Source organism: Marmota monax, unplaced genomic scaffold, assembly GCF_021218885.2.
Source record: "Marmota monax isolate L192 unplaced genomic scaffold, Marmota_monax_Labrador192_F-V1.1 WCK01_AAM20220418_F8-fsc00021, whole genome shotgun sequence".
In the NCBI taxonomy this organism is placed as follows: domain Eukaryota; kingdom Metazoa; phylum Chordata; class Mammalia; order Rodentia; family Sciuridae; genus Marmota; species Marmota monax.
In genome coordinates this window covers 18474496-18489292 of record NW_026695228.1, presented here as the reverse complement: position 1 = coordinate 18489292, position 14797 = coordinate 18474496, and the positions used below count along the sequence as shown (strand labels likewise).

Here is a 14797-nt window from a genome sequence, read left to right as displayed (position 1 = left end):
GTTGTCCTTTGAAAAAAGATACTTTAGTTTGCATTTAAGTAGTAGTCTGATCTCAGGAACCCATAAATTTGAATATGTCTTAGTGAAACACATTGACCTAATGTGATTACTGTACATCTGTACTATCCCGGCATTGAAAGAGTTAACTACTTCTGTCTGACTTCCACCTATGTGTTCAAGTAGACATTGGCTGAAAAGAAAATGTCTTATTCAACCAACCTTTATTAAGCACCTGTTGCCAAGCAGTATATTAGTTGCTGGTACTTAATTTCAAGATCATACTAAAAAACATTGATTTGAGATTGTTATATTAGCCACTCCAAGTCTGCCTGACCTGGGGCCACCATAACATTGCTGAACATGTGCTCCACTTGGCTTCTCTACCCTGGATGGAGTGAAGAACTGAAAGCAATTGCTTCCCATTCCTTAATACTTGGTTTTGCTGTGAAGGCAGACTATAATAGGGATCATCAATAAATGAAAGAGGGTGGGAGGGAAGGGAATGAAGCTTCATGAATTACTCTTTGTCCTCCCAGATCTGATGATGATCCCCTTGTAACTTGAACCATTTCCATCTAGCTTCTCAGGGCAGCAAGGAGCTTGTTAACATCACCAGCTGACCATGTGTCTCCTTTTCTCAACTCCATTTCCAACTTCGTGCTGAAGAAAAACGAGAACCTAGCGTGCATTCTCTGAAGAAACAGGAAGATGGTTGGGAAGTTGGATGATGCATGAAAAATATAATAGGTGAAAAGAGGACAGAGGTGGTTAACTCACTGGCGCCGGCGTTATTTTGGTGCGTCCATTGCCGACAATGGATGTCGTTCCGGGAAAATCCCTACTTCTGGCGAGAAAGGATTAAGTGAGCTACTTTTTCTATACCTATATACACAGGACCACTGCCTTGACTCCACAAGGCTTACACACTTTGACTCCTAAAGTAGACCTAAACCAGAAACATCACCTAGCCCATTGTTACTTATGAGCATGTATTCATTTTCATGTGCAAATTTACCAGGCTACATTTTCAGCAGGGACATGTGCATAATTTCTGTTTGCAAAAGGAGTTGTTGTACATTATCCCCCATGCTGAAAATATAGCCTAGATTTCACAAGGCAAAACAGCTGATTTCAAGTGATGACTAATTATAACTTGACTGGAAAATCTTCATTCATTTGGATCATATGAAGAGGAGGTAAGGTTCTCATGAACTTGGCGATTTCAATTGCTGTTAAACATCAAAAGATTGTAGTAATTAGTTATTCCAGAGCTTCTCTTATAAATACCTAGAATATAGGATATTCAACTCTCCTTATAATGAAATCTGGGTAGTTCTTTTTGTACCTGGATTTAGATAATTTAGGGACAGCATTCCCTGTGCATGATAAGTTAAGCTCTTCTTATTGGCTATTCATGTTCTTCTTCTATTCATCTTTATCTAGAGATATCTTTAATTATAAAATGCAGTATTTGCCTAGAAATCTAAGCATTAAACTCCTTACAGAAAGCTAAATAAAACAGTTAACCAAAAGTGAAAAGTTTTGAGTCACTGCTTGGAATTTCACTCCATCACTATGTAAAGTCTGTGCAACATTGAAAATGAAGTTACATGTCCTGGATTTCTGTGATAAATTTCAAAGTTCTCAGTACAGTAAAAGATTATTCTATATCAATGAGGATCAATATTACTTATCCTGTTTTTTTAAAAATAAATTTAGACTTGTCCTCCAAAAAATGCTGTTTTAGATACTGCTGCATTAAAAATTTGGTTAGAAGGCAGAAATGTTCTAAAACTCTCTAGAGGTCCATTTGTTATCAGATAAAATATTTTCATCTAAATTAGGGATTGACCAAATATGCCTTACTGCCTATTTTATGAAGTGTTTTTGAAACCCAGCCATACTCATCATTTATTTATTGTCTTTTGGCTGCTTTTACACTGTGGTGATAAGAGTTGAATAGTTGCCACAAAGATGAAATGGCTCACAAAACCTATAATATTTACTATCTTGTCCTTCACAGAAAAAGTTTGCCAACACCTGATCTAAATGATAAAGTACTGAATCTGGCAGCTGTAAATATTCTGGTTTTGAATGAAGTCATTTTCACTTTACTCTTTTGGGTGAGCTCTTAATTCTGTTTCCATAAATAAATACATAATAATCATGTTTCTATTGCCCGTTTAGTTAGGCTTTTTAAAACTTCTGACTTTGTTTAGGAAAAGTTACTTTAAATGATTTGGATGTAGAACTATCTGAGATGTGAGAGAATGATATTTGTTATAAAAAAAGGATTTCTAGTTTAGAAGAGACCTTAAGGAGTGTTGTCCTTTCTCAGGATCATGAACAAATCAGCCAGAAACTTAAGAGACTTTTCCAGTGTAAATTTAGGTGGTATAATTTAGTCTTGTATGTAATCATAATGAAAATATATACATTTTTCTCCTTAACATTTAAAATTTTTAATTCTAGTATAATTTCAGACTGAAAATACTGAGAATAATATTCAGTATGTATTCTACATACAATTCAAATTCTAGTGAGAAATATAGAGAAAATTGGGCTAAATATTCCTCTAAACTTTTTGTTCAGGTTCCCCAGTGTTAACATATTGCCAAATTTTCTTTATCATTTTTTTCTGAGTAAATTACAGATATAATGTCCCATAATCCCTAAACAGTTTGCATTTCCTAAAAATGAAGACATTCTCTTGTGTGACTTTAGTATATTTACCAAAGTCAGAAAATTATAGCAATATAGTACTATCATCTAATTAACAAATTTCATTCAAATTATGTCAGTTGTTCATATAATGCCCTTTATATCAAAAATAGTAATTTTTTTTTCTGACCAAGAATCTAGTGTGGGAGCAACATAACATTGAGTTATATCTTTTTAAGTATTATTAATCTGAAATAGTCTCTTTTTCTTTCTTTTGTTTTAATTGTAGACAGACACAATACCTTTATTTATTTTATTTTTATGTGGTGCTCAGAATCAAACCCAGTGCCTCACCAGGTGCTAAGTGAGTTCTCCTCCACTGAGCCACAACCCCACCCCAGGAATAGTTTCTTAGTCTTCCTTTGTCTTTTATATACTTAGCCTTTTTAAATATATATATTTTTAAAATTTTGTGGATTATCCCTCATTTTGGGTTTGTCTGAAGTGTTTTTTTTTTTTTTTTAAATTCAGATGATATGTTTTTGTCCATAGTATTATAGTAGTGTTCTTCATATGATAATTGATTTATCCCATTCCTGGCATTGTCCACCTTGGTCAAGGTATTGTTTGACTTCTCCAATGTAAAATTATTCTTTCTCCTTTTATAATGAAAAAACATCACACATGAGCAATTTTGAAAATATGTGAATTCTGTTTTTCATCAAAATAGTCAGTTATGTTCAACATCCAGAGTTATGCCTGAATCACTGTGTTGATTGATAAATGAGTTTTCTAATCCATTAAACTTTTTTTTTCTGTTGATTGGTTAGCATTCTTTTTAAGAGTAAGCAAGGGCTTTACAAACATTTGTTTATTCATTGATTTGTGTTAATGTAGATTCGTGTACTCTTGTTTTATTCATTAGATTATTATCCATTAATTCCATTATTTGATGCTTAAATTGCTCCATATTTGGCCAGTGGAAACCCTGTCAAATTGGCTTGTGTGTCATTTTGACATGTCTTGTTTTTTAAACTTCTGGCACAGTATATGCTATTGTAGGTTCATCTTGTACTTGCCTTCTCAGACCATTAGCCATTTCTCTGAGACACTGTGGTTCCTTGTGCTGAAAAATGATATTTTGAAATTAATAGCTGGATTCTAGATCATCATTGCTACTGGTGACAGTGCTTCTGGGACTTGAGAAGGCTGTATTAAAATATGTGTGTCTATATGTACAGAATATGGCCACTCTACATTTTCTCCTATTAATCTGAAACTATATCCTCTTCTGAATCCTTTGTGCTTTCTTCTGTGACTCTCATTTATTGTTTCTCTTTTGACTGTCCCTTAAAGGGTTTATTTTTGGAGTACCTGATATTTCTTTTGTCTTATATATTATTGCTTAGACACTTGTTTTTTCTTCCTAAACCATGAAATCTTAAAAGGGCAGGGACCATTTCTTCCTTTTTGTAATAGGACATATCATATCTTCTTTACCACTTTTAATTCAAGATCCTGTTATTTCTTGCTTAGACTCTTGTAGCACCCTCCTATTTGTCCTTGTACCCATTTTTCTCCCATTTCAGCTACCTTTAATTCTTCTATAGCATTAACTTTTTAAAAAAAAGTTTTTTTAGTTATTTATTTTATTCATTTATTTAGATGTAGTGCTGAGAATTAAACCCAGTGCCTCACACATGTGAGGCAAGTGCTCTACCACTGAGCCACAACCCCAGCCCCTAGCATTAACTTTTAACAACATGTAAGTGATTAATAAGAATCTTTAGCAGCATTACAGACATACCCCATTACTCAAAGAACAAAGCCTTTGTAGTATGGGAACTACTTCTATGTATGTTTAACCTTCTTTCCCAACAATTTTTCTTACATACTCAATGCATGAGTCATATCTGCTCATATTATTCACTTCTCCATGTCCTTGAACATATTATTCTCTTTGCTTGGAATATCTTCCTGTTTTCTTCCTTTACTTAGACTTATGGTTGCAGATCATTCTTTAATTTTGCTTTGTCCTTTTCTGTACAGTATGGTAATCTAACAGATTACTAAAATTATTTGCTTAGATGCTTGTTTTCTCTTCTTAAATCATGAGATCATCAAGGACAGGAGCCATTTCTTACTCTTTGTACTAAGAGTTTTATTATTAAAATGTTATAGTCAGCTTTTCACTGCTGTAACCAAAAGACCTAAGGAGAACAATTTTATGGAGGAACAGTTTATTTGGTGCTCATTTTCAGAGGTCTGAGTCCATAGACAGCCAACTCCATACCTCAGATGAAGCAGGACATTATGGTGGAAGGGTGTGGAGGAGGAAAGCAGTTCAGGATATGGCCATCATATTTTGTCCGGGGTGAGAGACACCTCCTCTAGTCATACCCTGCCTACCTACAGTTTCCACCCATTTGAATCCCTATTGAGATTAAGGCACTAAGACTCAACCCAGTCATTTCCTTTCTTTTTTGGTAGGGTAGGGTGAGATCCCTGAGGGTTGAAAGCAGAGTTGCTTATCCATATCCCTGGCCCTTTTTAATTTTAAGATAATTTGGGGCCTTGCTAAATTGTTAAAGGTTGGTCTTGGACTTGCAATCCTCCTGCCTCAGCCTCTGGAGTCACTGGGATTACCATCGCACCCCACTCAATCATTTTACTTCTAAACTTTCTTGTGTTGTCTCACATGAACTTTTGGGGACACCTCATATCTACATTTTAACTGGTACCTTTGTAGTAGCAATGGTTATAATAATAAGTCACCTCTTAATGATAGTGATTACTATGTTTTTTTACTTCAATCTGTGCTAGATTCCGTAACTAGGGTAGTCTTTGGGAAATATAACTACTTATGTCAATGTCCTTTTTAAATTTTTTAAACAATTCCCTGTTATACTGTTAAAATTCAATTTGTTTTTCTTAATATGGCTTGCATGCCATGGCATAGTCTGAACTCCATTTATTTCTGCATTATCACCTCAAGCCATTCTAGTTTAGTAGCGGTTATCTTCTGCTAATGCACACATAACACACACACATAAACTCACACTGATTCATAAAAACACTCTTTTGTTTTAGGTGTCTCTTCTCATTTGACTTTCATCCTTTCTCCTAGGAAAATGATATCTCTTCTAAAATAAAGTATCTGCTTGTTTTCCCCACTTTTACAATTTTTGTTTCTAGGGTTTTTTTTTTTTGTTTGTTTTTGTTATGCCAAAAGACAGCCTTAAAAAATTAGTTAAAAACTTAAGTTGTTCTTCTCCATGGAAATTTTTTGCAATGAAAGATTTATGAAATCTGAAGAGAAGTAGAGTACGACAGCATTTACTCTGCCCTTTTTATATGCCCTCATAACATCTTTTTAATCTTAGCAAATAACATTCCAATAGTAAATTGAATGAAGACAGAGACAGCTTCTGTCTTGGCCACTCAAGTCTTCCCAGTATTCTACTTCCTAGGTGCCATGACGAGCCCGGTTTGTAGTTTGACACTTTATAAGTATTTGATTGGAAAAGTGAGGAAAGTCCATCTCTTCCCATGGTACCACATTTTTGAGTCCTTAGTGTATTATGTGTTTGATAGGTGGTCAGAAAATATTTGTGTGTCATGTAATCTTTTCAATCCTGTGAAATAGGTGGTGGTGGGTGTTGGAGCCGGGGGTTGGTTGGTTGTTTGCTTTTGGAGACATGGTCTTATTAAGTTGCTGAGGCTGGCCTCTAACTTGACATCTTCCTACCTCAGCCTCCTGAGTTGCTGGGATCATAAGCATGTGTCACCATCCCCTCACCCCCGCCCCGTGATATTTTTATCACTGTATATTATAAACAAACAAGCTCATGATGCTGTGACTTAGTTTTTGAATGACATCTGAAAAGTGACTCAGGTATTCTAATTTAAACTCTGTATTTTTCTACTCCTTTTTCTGACCCAAATACGAGTGATTTCTTTGTCCATAGTAGGCAGCTTATGTAGTCTTCTTACATTCCACTTGCCATTTAGAAACTTTAATAAGTCTGAATTCATCCTGTACCTATAGGAGCCATTTTGTGTTTTGTTGATATGTTTTTTTTTCTTTAAAGCTGCAGAAATTTTCAACCTGTGATATGTGATTGAACATCAAGAGATTTTTTTTAACTTTTGAAATCACATGCAAGATTGTGGGTCTTTCTGGGGTGAGGGTCAATAGTATGAGCAACTTCTCTAACAGGAGAAGAGTATGTGTGCGTGTGCGTGTGCGTGTGTGTGTGTGTGTAATGGGAGAGGATGAACTGTGGTCCAAAAAGTGTTTTCTGAATGGTTTGGACATCAGCAGGGCTCCTACTCTTTTTTTTCCAAAGATTTTTTTTTTTTTTTAAGATGAACACAATATCTTTACTTTGTTTTATTTATTTTTTAAATTTTTTTATGTGGTGCTGAGGATTGAACCAAGTGCCTCAAGTAGGCAAGCACTCTACTACTGAGCTATAAATACCCAGCCCCTCCTACTCTTAACTTTAGGGTTGACCTAACTAGTGTAACATGTAACTTTGGGGAAGTTGCTTTGAGGGCTATGATGATTTTGAAATGTTGAGGAGAAATCTTAGTTGTGGATTTAATTTGTCTAGAAAATAGAAATCTGAAATTGGAGAAACATTTAATGAAGACCTTAGTAATTCAGTTCATCATTGGTTACTGTTTTGCATGAAAGTACTTTCCTTTTTCTGCTACTAGACATGGGGGGCCTTGAAAGTAGGAATTGTGTTAGGTTGACTTTCATGCTTCAGCCTTAGACTACACCCACCAGATAGATGTGTGTGGAATAAAAACATTGCTAAGAGAGATTCTTTGAATTGTAATTAAGATGAGCAAGACTAAGCCAGGTGTAGTGATGCACACCTGTAATCCCAGCGGCTCTGGAGGCTGAGGCAGGACAAAGCAGCCTCAGCAATTTAGCAGGGCTTTAAGCAATTTAGTAAGACCCAGTCTCAAAACACAAAAGGGTTAGGGATGTGATTCGGTGGTTTGAGTGCACCTGGGTTCAACCCCTGGTACAAAACCAAAACAAAACAGGGTGGGAGAACAAGTTTAAACTGAATAATAGTGAACTGGGAGGTCTTTTTTCTTTTCTTTTTCTTTTTTTTTTTTTAAGATATGGCACTTACTGAAGAATAGCATTTAGAAGTTGCTTCATGAGTAGCCAGGTCTTCACCTGGAATATACTCAGTGTACAAGAGTCTTGACACTATGCCTTTGTTTTTTTTTTTTTTTTTTAAATATTTTAGTTAGACACAATACCTTTATTTTTATGTGGTGCTGAGGATCAAATCCAGCTACTGCTGAGCCACGACCCCAGCCCTGCCTTTTTCATTTTTAGTTTTTTAAGATAGGCCATTTCTGCTCATGATGTAAAATTTAGAAGGCCTACAGTTAAATGTTTCTTTCCCATCCACATCCCCTGTCATTTTCCTTAGAGGCAGTTAATACAACTAATTTCTTGTATAGTCTTCCAGAAATGATTTATGCATAGTAAGCAAATATATTTTGCCTTTAAAAAAAGAAAGAAAGAAACCTGACAGCTTATTCAGCTTTTTGGTTTTTGGGGGACAGGGGAAGGTACTGAGGATTGAACTCAGGGACATTTGACCACGGAGCCACATCCCCAAGCCCTATTTTGTATTTTATTTAGAGATAGGGTCTAACTTGTGTTGCTAAAACTGGCCTTGATTTTTTAATCCTCCTACCTTAGCCTCCAAGTCTCAGTGATTAGAGGCAAGCACCCCACACCTGGCTTCTGCTTTCATATTTTCTCTCTTTATCCTGTCCTATTGGTTTTTGGGTGCTCTTCAAGCTGTGAGAGAGGCACTGCATTCAAAATAAGTATTTTATTACACAACAGATAATCTGATCATTTGTATGATAAAAGGTAGAAAAGTTATTTTACTCATTGTAAATTATTTTATTCTCCTAAATGTGTTTAGCTCAGGAACAGTCTAAATCAGTGTTTACATTTTTCCTTTCCTGGGCCTTGTGTATACTAGGCAAGCACTATACCAGAGCTATATCCCAGCTCTCAAAAAAAGATTTCTTATAAGTTGTTTCATAAATTTGTAGCAGCTCTTTTTTTACGTCTTTAAAAAGTTCTACATTGCTTTAATGAACTTTTCAGTGAGTGCTTTTTGAGGCTGCTATAAGAAAACATTCCACATTAGTAGTATATAACATGTTCAAGTGTTTGAGAAACAGAAACTAATATGAATCAACTATAAAGACTTTCCTCTCTGCCTACTTTTCTCTGTATACCTTCTCTCTTGGCAATCTCCTATAGTACCACAATGTAAGGCATTGTTTCTTAAGACTTGCCCAAATTGTAGGTCTCTTGATTTAGCCTATTTCTTGTATTTCACATGTATATTTTCAGCTTTCTGTGGGCTCTGTCCTGCAGTTGCTATTCAGATTCATCCTCAAAATCTTCTTTCAAACCAGACACGGTGATGTTTACCTGTAATCCCAGTAGTTTAGGAGGCTGAGGCAGGAGGATTATGAGTTCAAAGCCAGCCTCTGCAATTTAGTGATACTCTGTCTCTAAATAAAATATAAAAAAAGGGATAGGGTTGAGCAGTGGTTGAACACCCCTGTGTTCAGTCCCTGGTATGTACAAACAAACAAAAAACAAAACGAAAACTTATCTCACAAGCTGATTCTTCATTTTAAAATATTCAGTTGAATAATAGCTTTACCTTTTTTTTTAAAGCCACATTCAAAACATTTATCTCTTTTAGTTAAAATTACTACCGCTAACTATAGCAATATCTGAAAATACAGTTTTCAGATAACTAAGCTTTTCTCTTAGGGATAGTTTTGTTGGAAGATTATTTCCAAAATTATGATAGCTTTGAATACCTTCTTCATATTTTTTGATAGTTGTTTTAAATGAAACTTTCAAAGCTTTCTGTCTCTTAAATGTCCAGTTGTTGAATTTTGGTACTTGTATGTGTTATTAATATGGGCTGGATAATTCATTTACATTTACTTTTCCAGAGTTTTCCCATCATTCAGAGTGGTTAAGTCTTCTAGCATGGTACAGTACATACTGTTGACAATTATGAGATACATAGCTCTGTAGCTCAGTGGTAAAGCATGTAGTTAGCATGAAGGAGGCCCTGGGTTTTAAAAAAAAAAAGTTATTGTTGCATTATTTTCTAGCTTACTGTAAGCACAGTGTCTTACTGTTGAAGTCTGATACTATTTTGATTTGTTGTGGTAGGATCTCTAAGGTCTCTAAGCAATTTTCTTGAATTTTTTTTTTTTTTGATACTTTCTTCCTCTGTTTTCTTTCACTTTCTGAAATTTCTCATAAAAGATGTAGAACTTTTTGTAGCAATCCTTTAATTTCATTTACATAAACACATATTTTTTTTAGTTGTAGGTGGACATAATACCTTTATTTATTTATTTATTTTAATGTGGTGCTGAAGATCAAACCCAAGGCCTCACACATGCTAGAAGAGCACTCTACCACTAAGCCACAACTTCAGACCCCCTAATTTTCATTTTTAATCTCCCATTTTTCCAATTTACTTTGTGTTCTGCTTTCAGAGAGACTCTTAATCTTCTTTTTTTCTATCCATACAATCCAAAATTTACTCTTCTTTGCTCAGAATCATGAGAAAGAAGAAAAAAATTTAGAAAATGTGAGGCAAAAAATTTTAAATTACCTGTACATTCACTACCTGTATATAATTAATAGTCTTAGATCTACAGATGGGTTTGTACTTTTTTTATTCTTCCACTATTATTTTACAGGATTTCAGAGTGGAGTTGGGATAAGTATGTGTATTTCTATATTGTGTTTTATTTTTCATCTCTTCCTGTGAACATTTCCTACTGATGCTTTAAGACAACACAAATATCTACTTTCTTTAGGTCATGTTTTCTAGTCCTCACTCCAAAGGTGCAAATCAGCTTTTGTATCCCTCTGTTACATTTCTCTTAATTGTTTTATACATATCTATCATAAGATAATGCATATTTACTTTCTCTGTTTTCTAAGTGTTTGTGAGGGAATAGAAGAATTGGTTAAGAGTGTGTGCTTTGGACAGACATAAATCTAGTCATGGGTCTTAGGTCCAGTATATAACTCATTGCTAGGATAATTACTTTACCTCTCTTATCCTGTTTTCTATGTATTGTAGATATAATAATAAGAGTATATGAGAGCTGTGCACGGTGGCACACATCTATAATCCCAGTGGCTTAGGAGGCCAAGGCAGGAGGATCGCTAGTTCAAAGCCAGCATTAGCAACTTAGTGAGGCCCTAAGCAATTCATTGAGACCCTGTTTCTAAATAAAATACTAAAAAGGTCTGGGGATGTGGCTCAGTGGTTATGTGTCCCTGGGTTCAAACATCAGTATCAAAAAAAAATAATAAGAGTATATGAGAATATATAGGACCTGGGACAGAGTAAGTGCTCTCAGACATTCTGATTGTTAGTCTACAAACTCCTTGATATGGCAGGTAGTATTTATCTCAAACATTCAACATATAGCAGAGTCTTAATATATTTAGCACATAGTTGATACTCAAATCTTTGTTGCATAGATAAGTAAGCCCAGTTTCCACAGGTAGCCATCATAGAACTCATGCTCTTTTTATGTCCACATATTAAAAACATCTTCACTCACATTTTCATATTTTAATAGAGAATATTGGATGCATTGGTGTTATGTAATCTTATCATTGATTCTGTGTGTATCAAATAATCCAAAGATTTATTTTGAGTCTTTGACTAAAGGGGAGAAATTGGTCAAAGGAAGCTGTTTTAAACATGTTGCAGAGGCTCATTTATTACCCTGACTCTGGAAGTATAGTACAGAACATTTTTGTTATAGGGGAGGCCTCTCATGTTCTTTTCAGGATGAGAGTGATCAATGGTATAGGATGAAGAGATTGATGGTATAGTGATAAAAGGCATGGGGTATGTGTAATACTTTGAGTTTATATAGCATTATGGGTAATTTCTATACAACAGAAGTAGAATTTCACTTGTTGGTCCATTTCACTAGTCACAGAGTATATGAATTATCTGCCAGGCATTTTTCTCAGTTCCAGAGATATAGCAAAGAATAAGGTAGTCTTGGCTTGTAACAATTATAGCTTGAGTGTATATGGAGGGTGGGAGGGAGAGGAAGAGAGTTTACGTGTTAGTTGGGAGCAGCACCTAGACACTAAAGAAATAAGAGGATGATAGTTGAGTGATTGTACATTGAAGATTACTGTGAATGGAGCCAACTCAGATAATCATTTTCAACAGTGGAATCTGATCTGTGGGTGTGACATTATTCCTAATAGACATCCATAGCACTCAAGCTAACACTAATATTATTAGTGATAGCATTGGTGATTTAATACTTACCTTTGGAAAACTCCAGTTGGATTTTCAGAGCTTTAATCTCCTAGATAATAAGTTTCTAGCTTAAATTTTGTATCCAGCTTTGACTTTATAATGAGGAGGATCAATCACATTAGCCACTCTAATGGTTTGGGTTCCCCAAAATATTGTTAGGCACATAGCGAGTAGTCAGTAGTAATCATTTATTTTGTGAACATCAAAATACATTTTCGGCTTAGTAGATGATCTAAAATTTTTCTCAGGGTGGTGGTGTTGGGCATTGACCTGGGACCTCATGTTTAACACTGAGCCATATCCCCAGCCTTGATCTAAATTTTTGAAGTAAGAATTTTTATTTATTTAAGTGCCGAGGATTGAACGCAGGGGCCTAACCACTGAGCTACGTCCCCAGCCCTTTTTAAGACAGGGTCTAGCTAAGTTGCTTAGGGCCTTGCTAAATTGCTTAGGCTGGCTTTGAACTTGTGATCCTTCTATCTCAGCCAACCAAGCCACTTTGATTACAGGAATGTGCCACCATGCCTGTTTGGAAGAATTTTTGAGAAGCATTTCTTATGGCACATTTTCTGCCACCACAGAATGGGTCCCCAACTTGAGGGCTGTACAATATATTACCTCAGACATTTGTAATGAACACTCTTCATATCAAGATCTTACACAATCCCACACTACTTGGGAGGCTGAAGTAGAAGATTGCAAGTTGGAGGCTAGCTTGGGCAATTTAGCAAAACCCTGTCTCAAAGTTAGAAAATGCTAGGGATGTAGCACAGTGGTAGAGCACTCACCTAGCATGTGTGGGGCCCTGGATTCAATCTCCAGTAGTTACCTCATAGGGTTGTTTTGAAGCTCAAATAAGATAATACATTTTAAAATGTTTAGAATCATGCAGGCAAACAGAGAAGTGCACAAGTAACTTGTAACAATCATTGTCTATTAGGTAATTTGTCAGTATACATATAATTTTGGAAATTTTTAAGAATTTGCATTCTTATCTGTATGGTCCATTTTTGTCATTTTCAAAAGAAATTGAAAATTGTATCTTGACCTTTCCTCAGTTGTGTGACATGGATTATTTCTCATTTTCCACAAATATTGCTAGAACCAATGATAATGTGAGGGAAGGAGTTCTTTAATTTTGGGGGAGTACATTCCCCAAAATGAATCACCAGGTCTCTTAAGTGTAGTTAATATTACAAGACTACTGTGAAAAGGACAATGTCATGTACCTTTGAGAAGATGTGTGAGTTTGTCATTAACATACTTGGCATTACAATACTTGTTATTACCCTACTTGGATATCCAAGTAGGGTAGTAACATGTTGTGCCCAAGCATTACTTGGTGGACTAGAATAGTATGGAATTGTCAGAGCAACAAAGCGGGTTCTAGGCTTTAGAACCACACAGCAAAAAAAGGTACCTCCAGTCTTAAAAAATAGTTTATGTTTCTCAAGATCAACTTTGGTACAGTATTGGATGCCATTTCAGGAGCATTAGTAATTTAATACTTACCTTTTCTATTTTTTGTAATAATATTGTGAAAGTAGATGTCACATTTGGCTGTTAGTGAAATGGATTGTGTATTTATAGAAAAATAGTCTGTATGGCAGGAATTGTCTTTATCATGGCTTTTTTCTGAAATATTTTTATGTAACTAGGTTATTGCTACTCTTTTCTTTCTAAAGTAGGGATGGTAGGTGAGAGAACATTCAATAAAGTAACTGTTTTGATTTTTTATGTAGGAATGCATATGCATTCTAAAGTAGGGATGGTAGGTGAGAGAACATTCAATAAAGTAATTGTTTTGATTTTTATGTAGGAATGCATATGCAGAAGGCATGTAGAAATTAGAATTCTCAGGAAGTGTGTTCTTGCAGAAATGCCCCTGTCACTAAGTCTGCTACTTTGCTGGTGAAATCATACAAACCTGGTAGATGTAAAATATAAATATTGTGTGCTACATATTTTTGTTTCTAAGGGGCCAGGATCTATTTTTATTTGAAGCCAAATATAAGTCAAATTTTGGAGAATAATTAAAAACCAGCCTGTTCCTTCCCATTTCTTTGTCATATGAAATTAGTTACAAAGCAGTCACCACTTTCACCCCAGACTAATCAACCTTCTTCGGGTTTATTTTTTTGCAGGAGGTATATCGAATTCCAAAGAAAAGTCAAACTGAAAAGGACAGTACAGGTAAGTATTCAGAGATACTCTATGTATGACTTTATAAATATTCTTTCAGTATATGCAAGGGTAACTGATAAGTACTTAAGCTTTTTTGTTTTTGAAACCAGACAATACATAATTAGGTAAATTAAATATTTAAAATTTAGAAACTTGAACTTTTATTCTTTCTTAATGACTTTTTGCCAAAGGAGATTTCCCTGATACTGCCTGTGTGTGTGTTGATACTGTTCTGAAAGTAAGTCATGGTCTTTCAGTATCTTTTATCTGTTCATTGTTTCTCTAGAGGTTCATTCTTAAACCTGTACTCCTAGAGACCTGTGGAAGAATGTTTAGTTTTAGATATTTTTACACAAAATCTGATGTGTATATTTACTTTCCTGGGGAAAGCTCAAAATGTTTTGAGACTTCTAGGGGAGTCTCAAAAAGATTGAGAATCATTGTTACATAACAGACAACAGGAAAGCTATGGGAGTCTGGTTTCTGTTTTTTACCACTTTGTTATGTCTCCTAGAACCTTTCTGGGGGAGTAAAGTAATGAGCTCAATCATTGATTT

General features: G+C 35.1%; 1 protein-coding gene across 3 annotated transcripts in view; it reads left to right on the top strand.

The window, feature by feature from the left end:
- Setd2 (SET domain containing 2, histone lysine methyltransferase) overlaps window positions 1-14797 on the top strand; it is an 87961-nt gene that overhangs the window by 36917 nt on the left and 36247 nt on the right. For 2 of the 3 annotated variants that reach the window (XM_046437657.2, XM_058576786.1), the window contains one exon: window positions 14201-14249. In XM_046437657.2, coding sequence (XP_046293613.2) covers window positions 14201-14249 — 49 coding nt within the window. Of the gene's footprint in view, window positions 1-913; window positions 1197-2023; window positions 2124-14200; window positions 14250-14797 lie in introns of those variants that run through there. The other variant, XM_058576787.1, reaches the window with a different exon arrangement.